The 12,058-nt window shown below is 45.0% G+C and overlaps 1 protein-coding gene across 11 annotated transcripts in view; it reads right to left on the bottom strand.

Annotated features, from left to right (window-relative positions):
* The window catches only part of Fgfr2 (fibroblast growth factor receptor 2), a 125,091-nt gene that overhangs the window by 38,083 nt on the left and 74,950 nt on the right, over positions 1-12,058 (bottom strand). For 4 of the 11 annotated variants that reach the window (XM_045145108.1, XM_045145066.1, XM_045145111.1 and 1 more), the window contains 3 exons: positions 6,174-6,364; positions 4,984-5,131; positions 1,684-1,886 (listed from right to left, as the gene is read on the bottom strand). In XM_045145108.1, coding sequence (XP_045001043.1) covers positions 1,684-1,886; positions 4,984-5,131; positions 6,174-6,364 — 542 coding nt within the window. Of the gene's footprint in view, positions 1-1,683; positions 1,887-3,803; positions 3,949-4,983; positions 5,132-6,173; positions 6,365-12,058 lie in introns of all 11 variants that reach the window. The other 7 variants (XM_045145073.1, XM_045145117.1, XM_045145126.1 and 4 more) reach the window with 4 other exon arrangements.

Raw genomic sequence — 12,058 nt, 5'->3', positions numbered from 1 at the left:
ATAAAATCCTCTACCTATTCCACATTAAAATCCTCTACCTATTCCATATAAAATCCTCTACCTATTCCATATAAATCCTCTACCTATTCCATATAAAATCCTCTACCTATTCCACATTAAAATCCTCTACCTATTCCATATAAAATCCTCTGCCTATTCCCTATAAAATCCTCTACCTATTCCACATTAAAATCCTCTACCTATTCCCTATAAAATCCTCTACCTATTCCACATTAAAATCCTCTACCTATTCCACATTAAAATCCTCTACCTATTCCATATAAAATCCTCTACCTATTCCACATTAAAATCCTCTACCTATTCCTTATAAAATCCTCTACCTATTTCTTATAAAATCCTCTACCTGTTCCATATAAATCCTCTACCTATTCCATATAAATCCTCTACCTATTCCATATAAATCCTCTACCTATTCCATATAAAATCCTCTACCTATTCCATATAAAATCCTCTACCTATTCCATATAAAATCCTCTACCTATTCCACATTAAAATCCTCTACCTATTCCATATATAATCCTCTACCTATTCCATATTAAAATCCTCTACCTATTCCATATAAAATCCTCTACCTATTCCATATTAAAATCCTCTACCTATTCCATATAAAATCCTCTACCTATTCCATATAAATCCTCTACCTATCCCATATTAAAATCCTCTACCTATCCCATATTAAAATCCTCTACCTATTCCATATAAATCCTCTACCTATCCCATATTAAAATCCTCTACCTATTCCATATGAAAATCATGCTAAGACCTGAGGGGTAGCTCGGTGGATAAAGTGCTTGTCCTGTAGTCATAAGGACCTGTGTTAAGATCCCTGTACTCACATAAAGGCCAGGCACAGCAGCACATGCCTATAATGCCTCTAAGGAGGCAGAGACAGAAGGACTACCAAGGCTTGCTGCCAGCTAGTGTAGCCAGACCACAGTGCTCTAGGTTCAGCAAGAGACACTATGAAGAGTCACTGAAAAAATTCCAACATCAACCTCTGGCCTTCATACAACACAAGTATGACCCCCCCACACACACACATACACAACTACATTTACACAAACATGTGCACACACACACACATGAACAACACACACAAAAACACACAAAATGATCCTGCCACTGAATCCTTGGCCATACTATACTCTATCAAACAAAATATTCATGTAATGCTATTTTAAAAATTAGAGAAATTCAGCAAAAATCCAATTTAGAAAGAAATCAGTTCAGATGTGCCATCTGAGTGGAGGTTTCTGATCTTGACTTAAAATGAGAGGAGAACTGGGTCTCTTTCCTACGAGTGGTATAACCCTATCCCTCCCATGAGAGACACAATTGCCCTATGCTTCTGAGAGACCACTATACTTGAGTCTTCCCACATGGCGGGAGTTGTCTCCTGAGTTGCTTTTGGTCCCTCTGATTCTCACACCAGCCGTCCTTTCTTGCCCTTAGAAACTGGTCCCCATGAACGGAGCCCATCACAGCACCATGACTGCCTCTGCGCCGCAAGTGCTTCAAGGGACAGCCAAGATGAGGCAGATTGAAACCAGCTGCACGCTGAAGTCCACGCAAGTGGACAGCAGCATCAGGGCAGAGGGAAAGATGGAGCACATGGCTGGTGACGGGGAGGAGTAAGGCTCTTCAAACTCTCTATCTACTTTCTGTTACCTGTCTCCTCAGAGGAATGCGCTTGGTCAGCTTGTGCACAGCTGGCTGGCTGCTGAAGTCAGGCTTCTTGGTCGTGGTCTTCATTCGGCAGAGGATGACTGTCACCACCATACAGGCAATTAGGAAGACCCCTATGCAGTAAATGGCTATCTCCAGGTAATCTGGGGAAGCTGTGATCTCCTTTTCTCTCACGGGTGCTAGATTGTGGATCACAGGGGAAGAACAGATAAGCAGGCCACAGAGTTAGGACACCGCAGGGGACGTCAGAGCATATTATTCAAGGGATCAAAAAGCAACAAGCATTCCAAAGCAAACCAGTAATCAAGGGTTCCTCCCTTTACCGCCAGGGCGCATGCCACCATCTCCAGCCTCACCGGGCATCTGACATCAAGTTACCAAGGAGATGGTAAGGCCACGTTCCGTTAGAAACCGGGGTGGAGCAGGACTACCTGCTGCACCCATCTCAGAAGAACTGCCTTTCATAATGGGCTGTGAGCAGAAACCAAGCAGAAAATGCTTAATTAGAACAGGCCAGGTTGGTTTCTAAGGAAATCTGACAATGCTTCAGTCTTCCTGGAATAGGCTTTTCCACAGGAAAGCTTAGCAGGGCCCCAGAGAAACAGGGTTCTGTGTGACGTTCACATTCATCTAGTAGGTTGGCCCAGAAAAGGCTTAGCCAATCTCTTCTAACAGTCCTGCATGCTATTCAATTAAATCAGTACATTACTATGATATATGACCATTAATATCCACGTAAAGTTTATAATATTCCTTAATAACCACTAAAATGCTCATGTACCTGCTTATAGTGATATACCACTACAACTTACAAGAAAAAATATAATTGGCACTGCACGTGGGGATACACGTAACTAATTTGGCACTTTCTGATATCAACTTCTTAGTCCTCAATGGTCAATCTACAAGTAATGTACTCCCAAGCAGTATTTCTTCCCAACCTGCATTCTGAGTTAATAGGCTAGTACTGTCAGGCAAATAAATGGGTTAAGAAGTGCCACTTGGGCACTTAGGAGACTTTAGTGTGGCAAGTAAAAGCGAGCTTAACAGGGAAGGCATCTCATTGTCTCATAGCAGATATTCATAGGGCAGACTTACAACAAAGGGAAAATGGATGCAACAATGTTATTTAAAGCTTCATACATTTTAATCAGACAAAAAAATTACTTGCAAGATAGTCAAAACTATCAGCAGCACAGCACGAGACGGAACGCTTGGTTTACAATTTACGAGATACAAAAACCAGCATGCAGGTAAGCATGGTGCTCTAAAATGAGGAACTAATAACTGCAATGCAATATCATGAGCTAGCAAAACCACTGTCCATGTGGTCTTCCAAAGGAAACGACAGGCAACCCACCAGAGGACAGCACTTCGCAAAGCAACAGATCAGACACATCGGTTAGGCTTAGACAGCAGCAATGCTTAGGCATCGGGCTCCAGTGATGTGTATTTCTCTGCAGGGCGGAAATAACATCGAGCCCAAGATGGCATGGACATGCTTTGTAGTGAAAGCCAACTGACAGTCGCTCTATCGCAGCATGCAACAAACAAGCCACCCAGTTCCCAAGGTAGAAACACACTGCTTCTGCACACCCATGTTCAGAGGGGCTTTTCCCCTGGGCAGGCACCCCAATCCATACGTATCTCTTCACATCTGAATGAGATGTAGGCAAAGTGGAACTAAGGGAATTAAACCACATATGGGATTTCAGTAAAATGGAATTTGAAGGGGGAAAAAAATTTACTTTGAATTTGGCAAAGTAATTTTGACTCTTTTCTTAAGAGCAAGGGGGGATGGGTTAATTTGTTCATTGGCTCAATGACTCCCTAAAAAAAATGTAAGATTCCCTTTGGGTTCTAAGGGTAAAATTTTACTTGATCATAAATGCAAGTATGGGATCTCCTCGTAAGTGAATTTTCTGAGGCAACTTTCTGATCCCCGGGGGATCATTTTGAACCTTTTTCCTTTTTTTTTTTTTGCATCTTTATGCAAGAATCAGAGGGGCCATTTCTGAGAACAGAAGCTGTGTTAATTTTATAGCAATCAACCAAGGAAAGGGAAAAAACCCACGGAGAGGAAGAACAGTAGATACCTGGAAGGACTGTCAACCATGCAGAGTGAAAGGATATCCCAATAGAATTACCCGCCAAGCACGTATACTCCCCAGCATCCTCAAAAGTTACATTCCGAATATAGAGAACCTCAATCTCTTTGTCCGTGGTGTTAACACCGGCAGCCTAGAAAACAAAGGAAGCAAGAAAAAGGCTAGACGACACAGGAATGATTGTGGAGGGGGCCTTGGAACCACGAGGCCTCGCACCAGCGGCTCCAGGGGTGCTGGCCATCAGGAGATTCCGACTGCAGCCCATCCACAAAGCCCACAACCGAGAGACATTGAACGACACTGGCCAGCTCACCTCTGCAGGCCCGTCACCACACCGACGTCACCACCTAGACATGCATGCAATCAAACACATGGAAAAATCAGCCCACAGGTCCATTCTCTTGGCTTTGGCTTTGATTTGGATTTGAGGGGAATTTCTCCAAAGTTCAGGGCACCGAGGGCTAATTTGGGATCTGGTCCTGTTGGCTGCAGGCTCCCTTCTTGACAGAAGGATGTTTCTTCCTTCCAAACTGTCATGTGATCAAATGAACACGCTGCAGATGTAAACATCTGACCGGGACTCCTGATAAACGAGGCAGTGCAACCTTCTGCCCCCTGTACCATCTGGGGGTACATCCATGAGGTGTGATGTACTATCCCCGAGTATGGAATAGGATCAACTATGGGGCAATAAATAAATACAATTTAAAAGATACTTTGTTGGACAAATTAAATCACACTGCTATTTCTCTTAAAACACCTGGGGTAGAAAGTAATGGGACTGCTGTTAATATGTGAATGTTACAATTTGAACAGGCACATAAGCATGAGTTTTACATGAAACTCAAGTACGGTGGCCATGGCAAGCCTGCAGCCCAAACAAGACAGACCAGAAAGAATGACTTTAAAACTGGGGACGGGTGAAGGGTAATCTTTACCAGAAGTTTCGAGCAAGCACTTGGAACACTGTGGGACATTTTTCCATGGCTGCTGGTATCATACCAGCCGCATCACCAAAGAGAGAGATCATTATAAATATACCAAGACCACAAGAGTTATTTTCTAGAAGCTACCTGCAGCCTCCCAAAGCACCAAGTCTTTTCAGCTTCTATATCCAGTTTTTTGTTGTTTTTTTTTTTTTTTTAAACAAACACAAAAATGTTGTTACCTTGCTGTTTGGGCAGGACTGTGAGCCAGGCAGACTGGTTAGCCTGCCCTATATAATTGGAGACCTTACATATATATTCCCCAGCATCCGCCTCAGTCACATTGAACAGAGCCAGCACTTCTGCATTGGAACTATTTATCCCCGAGTGCTAGAACAGACATAGGAGAACAATATAACGGGCAACCAGGAAGGACTTGTGCCGTCTATGGTCCCACCACCACCACAGTGCAAGAAAACCACCTCTGTCCATTACGCCTAAAGAGCCATGGGCCGAGGAGGAACAAAATAAGTCAAGTGGAGGGGAACGGAAACGACCTGTTGGAGCAGGTGGAAAGGGTGGGATGGCTAAGTGGTCCTCGGGAATGGATACCTTTCTCCAACACTTTGAATCTTAAATATGGTTGGCTAAAGAGAACACTTCATTGGCTGAGAGTTCTTAGTTAGCCATTGGTAGTGCAATGGGAAGAGGTCTTTTCAAGGACGTCTTCTAGGAGCTACTCAGCGTAGGTGGCACTGCCAGCAGTAAGCTGGGCAAGCAGTAGAGACTGAGCTGCCACATGCTGTCACCGTCCTGAAGAGAGAGCTAACCCTAAAAACCAACCATGCTATGAAAATGGGACCCTGAAGAGAGAGAGAGAGAAATACACAGAGAGAGGAAGTTTCCACATCCATTATTTCATGGGTGCAGAAACATGCCCCAAAATTTACTGTGGGGACCCTACATGAGAATGCATTATGGTGGACGTTATTGAAAAAGAAAAGCCAAATTATTTTCAAAAGGTGGCTACCAAAATTTGATTCTAACGTTGTATCAGTAGAAAACAATATCAGAATAATTAACATTAGCAATAGTACCTGCAGCATTCCTTTTTTTTGTAGGTAGCCAATCCCATTTACTCTGCGCACACCCCATTAAATAGCACCACAATCCCCCTTGTAAAGATCTGCAGGTTAGACTCTCCTGCCATAGCTTATGTAAACCCCAGGGCTGATAAACGGCTGAGCTATGCCAACTCTATTGAGCGGGTCTTCCTCTACCCCACAGCTCCCACATTAGCAAGAACAATGCCCGCTCATTCCTCAACATACTCTGCTGGCCATCTCGGAAATCTAACAGGCAATCAAGAGCCTGGCCAAACTCCCCAAGGGGACTCCAGCAGCAGGCCCCTGGGGATTCAGAAAGTTCTCACCTTCAGGACTTTGAGGTAAGGCAGCCCATCGGGTCCATATTTACTGCCGTTCTTTTCAACGTGTTTGATCCACTGGATGTGGGGCTGGGCGTCGCTGTAAACTTTGCAGACAAACTCCACATCTCCTCCAACCACCGTAGAAGTGTTTGCAGGTAGCCCAGCCTGGAGGATGGGCCGGTGTGGAGATCGCTCTGATGGAGAAAGAGAAGAATGGGGTGGGAGAGAGCAATAAAGAAGTTGTATTGTCCAGAAGGCTGCTGGGGAACTCAAGCCAAAAAGGCCTCCCCTCTCCCGTCTGCTCGCTGACTCCTCTGGAATAACATGGGGCCCCATGCACAACACAAACAACTTCAAAGCAGAATGCTGGAGCACATACATCCCTTGTTTAAAAAAAAAAAAAAGATACTTATTATAAAAACCCGAAAAGTAAGAAGGGCATGGTGGCACACGCCTTTAATCCTAGCATTCTGGAGGCAGAGGTAGGTGGATCGCCGTGAGCTCAAAGCTGCCCTGATACTACATAGTGAATTCCAGGTCCACCTGGGCTAGAGTGAGACCCTACCTCGAAAAAGCAAAAAAATAAAAATAAAATAAAAAACCCAGAAAAGAACTTATAGCCCAAAGCTATTGGTTACTTCATGAATAAGAGAAAAGGTTTTGACACTCTAAAAGACAAGCTGGGAGGAAGATGACCTCCAAATTCACTTTCACCATAAGCTGAGCTTTACCGGTAAGTGACCAGGCAAACTTCAAAGTCATCCAGAACGCTGAAAGGGGCTGTCTCTTGAATTCATTTCTAAGATGCTCTGGTAAGATTTTTGTCCCTTGTTTAAAAACAGAAAACTAGAAAATAAAGGCCCAGGTGATGTTTAAACCAACTGCTTGATTCTTTTCTTTTTCACAGAACTGATTCTACTCATTGGTTCTTTAGTCACCCATTCATGCGGTAAGTCACGAAGAGTCACTGTGTGCCGGGCGTAGACCTCAGGTGGACATGCCTTGCTTATTTAGACAGAGCACCAAAGATACACAGTGGGGTGCCCGCCCCCAAATCTGGGCTCAGTTTTACAGTCTCAGAGGAGGTTCCAAAGAAGGGGCGCTATGCTCACCATTCAGTTCTAGCCCCCCTTTTCTCTCCCTCCCCCCTCCTCGATCCCCTTTCAGCCATTAGGTTCTCAACAGAGTCCCCCCCCTCCCTTCTTGTCTTCTGTCTGGAAAAGTTCCTCTCCAGTTGAGAGGTGATCTCTGCACCGACCAGATCAAGGCATGCTAACAACTATACGGAGGTCCTTCAAGAACTAAGTAGATACCCCTGGTGCTTTGCATGTGAAATGCACCCCCGTGGCCTCATGTGTTTGCGACGGAGCTTCACACTCAATCTCCAACTGCTCGTACCTTTGAGAGGCAGAGCCTTGCTGAAAGAGGTGTGTCACTTTGGGGGGCCCTGGCAACACAAGCTCCCCTTGCTCTAACTCCGCTTGCCCACTCTTCCTGCTACCTCCAAGCCACGGTGACAAGGCATGGCGCTCAACCTCTGCTCTGCATGCTTTCACAAACTGCCCCTTGAGACTGTAAGCAGAAGTAAACCCTTTGCTATCATCAGAAGCTTTTGGTTAAGTGGCTCATCCCAGCAACATAAAGCAACTGTGGTGATACCTGATTCAAAATGGGCTAAGTGCTATAAGAGATATTTCTCCAAAGAAGACATACATGTGGCCAACAGATGTGTGAGAAGATGCTCAGCACCTGTCACCATCAGGAAAATGCCAGTCAAAAACACAATGAGCTGTCACCTCATGCCTGTCAGAACGATTGACTTTTAAAAGGTAACACGAACACATCAAGGACGTATTGATTGATTGGTAGGATTACAAAATGGTAGAGTCAATATGAAAACCTTAAGAAAACAAGGCCAGACAGATCATGTGATCTGGCAATCCCCACTTACATTTCTTTACTTATTTAGTACGTTTGCATGTGGATGGCTGTGTCCCACAGCACATGTGTGGAGGTGAGCAGGCAACTTTGGGCATTGGTCCCTGCCATCCACCTCGACTGAGGCAGGGTGTCTCATTGTTCTCCGCTCTGTCTGCCAGTCTAGCTGGTCTGTGAACTTCTAGGCAATGTTCCTGTCTCGGCCTTGCTATCGGCATGCTGGGATGACAGAAGCCTGCCATGGCGTCCAGCTTCTAGATGGGGCCTGGGAATCTGAGCTCAGGTGTTCACGCTTGTGCAGAAAGCAATTTGTCCACTGAACCACTTCCCTGCCCCCTAGATACATACCTAAAGGAACATAAATCAAGATTCGTGATGCTATATCTATCCCAGCACTAGTGACAACAGCCAAGGTTTTGATTTTACCAACACCTTCAATGTCCATCAATAGAATAAAGGATAAAATCAAACCTATGGTCACTATACAAAATGGAAAACAACTCAGCTTTAAGAAAAAGGAAATCTTGTGATGAACGACAGTGGGAATGGACCTGGAAGACATAATGCTGGGTGATACAGGACAGCCATGAGGACAAGTACTGCGTGATTCCATTTATATGAGGAATCTAAATTAGTTACTTTCATATGTTCAAAGAGTAGAATAGTATTTGGCTGGGGCCACAGTGCAGGAGGCAGAACTCTTAGCCAAGCAGGATGAATACATTCTAGGCATCTGTTGTACCTATGCTTCACTGATAAGGTTTTATACACCTAAAACTCTGCTGAGACAGTATCTCACATATTAAGTGTTCCTACAGCAGCAAAATGAATGGATGAATAAATGAGTAAATGAGAAAACTGGCTAGGTGTGTGGCACCCACCTTATCCCAGCATTTGGGAAGCTGAGGTAAGAGGAAGGAAGTTTGATGGAGGCAAGCCTGGGCTAGAATGAGACCCTGCCTTAGAAAGGAAGGAAGGAAGACAAAAGAAAGTAAAGGAAGAAGGTACAGGGAGGAAGGGAGAAAGAGAGAAAAAGAAATAAAGAGAAAGGAAGGAAGGAAGGAAGGAAGGAAGGAAGGAAGGAAGGAAGGAAGGAAGGAAGGAAGGAAAAAGGATGCATGCAGACTGTTGTGTGTGATCTGCTCACAGAAGCACTTTAATTATAAATTTGTGAGAATCTTCCTGCACAGTAGCTGTTAGTGGCTACATAAAACCCAGTCTTCAGTCCATTCACAAGTATAATTCTATGCCCACAAGCTTACATATGCCAATCCTCCACTCCTTCTTCCTCCCCTAAGTGCAGATAGCACTCTAGCTTGAAAAATAGTCAAGGGAAATGAAGAGATAGGCCCACCAGCCCAACACAACCAGGTCCCCAGAACACGCCTCAGGATCCCTGTGTACTGTGCTGGAAGCAGTAAGTTAGAATGACAGATCTGATAGAATGATAGATTAGAATGATATCTAAGTCCTTCTACATTGAGGCCTTTCAGATTAAACTATCATTCAACGGAATTTCTTGAACAAGAGCCAAACCACGTGCAAATCGATTTTACTGCACGAGCCCGTTGCTGGCCCTTAAGAATCTTTCTGAAAAGAAAGAAAAGAGCACTAGTGGTTACCCTTAGCACATTTTATTCTGGAATGTCTCATCAGTTCACAGACACCTAGATTTCCACACAATAAAGATAAGGATTTCAGAGCTCCAAAGAAGTCATCCATCTGCTCCAGTGTCATCCATGTAAGGCCGAGCAAAGAACCAGGCAGAAGCAGCTACTGATTTTTGTGAATAGAACATCTCAAAGCTTGGCTTCTTCAGACGTCATGGGGGAACTCTTACCATGTGGCTGGCATGTTATCTCACAGACAGGTGATGAGGACCTGTGTGCCCACAGCAGTGGCTGAGGTACTTTATTCCAGCTGACCCCATCCATGAGGGACGGGCAGAGTTAAGTCCACTTAGACATGTCTTCTCCTCCGCCATTGCCAGGCCTTCTACCAGGAGACGTAAAGGCAGGATGGAGGCTTGCCTCTGGGCCAGATGTTACCAGCCAAGGTCACAAAGGAGGCTCCTTTGTACCTGTCAAATATTAAGGAGGTAAACTCCTTTCCACAGAAGAGGGGAGTGTAGGTAATGGTTCATTCTCTTCCTTCATTGTGCAATTTTGTACTCACACACACACAACTGTGTTTGTAAGATAAATATTGATGGTGGGCCTAAAATGTCTTTTCTTAGAAACAAAAGTGCCATAAAATCTCCAAGATTATGAGCCAGATCTATGGAATTTCATAGTGAGTCCTCTTTCTTAAACACACTTGTAAATTATCCTGCAAACAGACACTTGTGCATAACACCAAGTAACAATGCCACAGACAGCAAGCGCTTTCAGACGGCGATATCTCCAGCCTACGCCAGCCTTCCACAGGGAAGCAGTCACTGGGCAACCCTGGCAAGGCCCAGCCCAGAACTGCAGTCTTATTTTCCTTGTGGTCGAAGTGCTGCTGAGCTGCCATTATTAAGTTATTCCACTGCCATCTGAGCTATTTTCACTCAAAGAGAAAGAGACCTTTGCGATGGTTTCATGTTATTGTATTTGCAAATTACTGCACGCCGACTGTTACAGCTTACAGCCTTGAATTCATCTTTTCAAATTTTCTCACCTTATACAAAATAACCTCTTAACCACCCTGTCTCCCCCCCCCCACACACACACCCTGGCTCTTTCTCACTTTGGGCATTAAAATTGCAAGCAGGATTGCTCCGTAATAGAAACCTTACACCGTCTTCCAAAACTTATTACAGCTGCATTCTGTATAAAATGAAACCTCAGAGAATGTTATTTAAAATGTTTTTAGAAAGTCAGTAGGCCTCATGTTTCATTTCTCCACATCAGGCTCTGATTTCCTTCGCAACCTTAGTCTCTGCCCTTAAACAAGCCAGAGGAGGAGGCCTGGAACGTCTTGGAAAAAGTCCCAGCATGCTGGCATCTGCCAGGACCAGGCTCCTCTTCTAGTCCCCCTCAGCCACTGGTGTCACCAGGCCCATAACAGCAGCCATTGGCAGGTGTGGTGATGCACACCTGTGACCCTGGCTCTAAGGAGGCCGAGAAAAAGAGGAGAACAAATGAAAGGCTAGCCTGGGCTACACAGTGAGGCTCTGACTCAAAAAAGACATATAAAAGATGGCTCAGAGAGTAAAAGCATTTGCTGTGCAAGGACAACGAACTGAGTTCTGCCCTTCGCACCCTGTAAAAGTCCAAGCAAGACTTTGCATCTGGTAACCCTAGTGCCAAAGGCGCTTCAAGAGGCTCACCGGGGCTCACAGTCAGCCAGTCTAATGGGAACATGGTGTAAGTGCCAGCTTCGGCCAGAGCCCTCCATTGAAGGAGCAGGGTGAAGGGTGCTGGGGGATGCCAAGTACCCTCCTCTTACCTTCATACAAGTGCACATGTGACACATGCATCCGTGCACGCATGTATAAACACCATACACACACAGCATCCCAAAGTAGGTGGACTCCTGTCCTAACCTCTGAAAAGGTGGGGGTAAAGCAAGACAGACAGACGGCCGTTGAGGAAGCACGCCTGGCAGAGTAGGTGACCCCCATGTGGCCTTTCCAGTGGACATAAGTGGACACCACCCCCTACAGCTCACCTGCTCCCCAGAATCCCTTGGGTCTGCAACATTTCACAGCAAGTTGAATAAAAGGGATTAGTCCAGGAATTATTTCTGGATGAGAGACTAAAGCCTGGTGCTGGCTCAGCTCTTCCATGGGACAACGAAATCCCATCTTCTCCAACAGGCAGGATTGACCACGTCAGGCCAACTTCTCTTACAGCGTGTTTAACTCTGACATTACACAAAACACACTCTTCTCTTTCACAGGCGAGTGAAATGCGCCCATGGAAAACAGGAAGGCTGAATGGAGAATAGCTCACCTCTGTGCCATG

This window comes from Jaculus jaculus, chromosome 1 (genome assembly GCF_020740685.1).
Source record: "Jaculus jaculus isolate mJacJac1 chromosome 1, mJacJac1.mat.Y.cur, whole genome shotgun sequence".
Classification (NCBI taxonomy): domain Eukaryota; kingdom Metazoa; phylum Chordata; class Mammalia; order Rodentia; family Dipodidae; genus Jaculus; species Jaculus jaculus.
The sequence above is the reverse complement of the archived record's forward strand: the minus strand, read 5'-3'. Positions and strand labels throughout refer to the sequence as shown.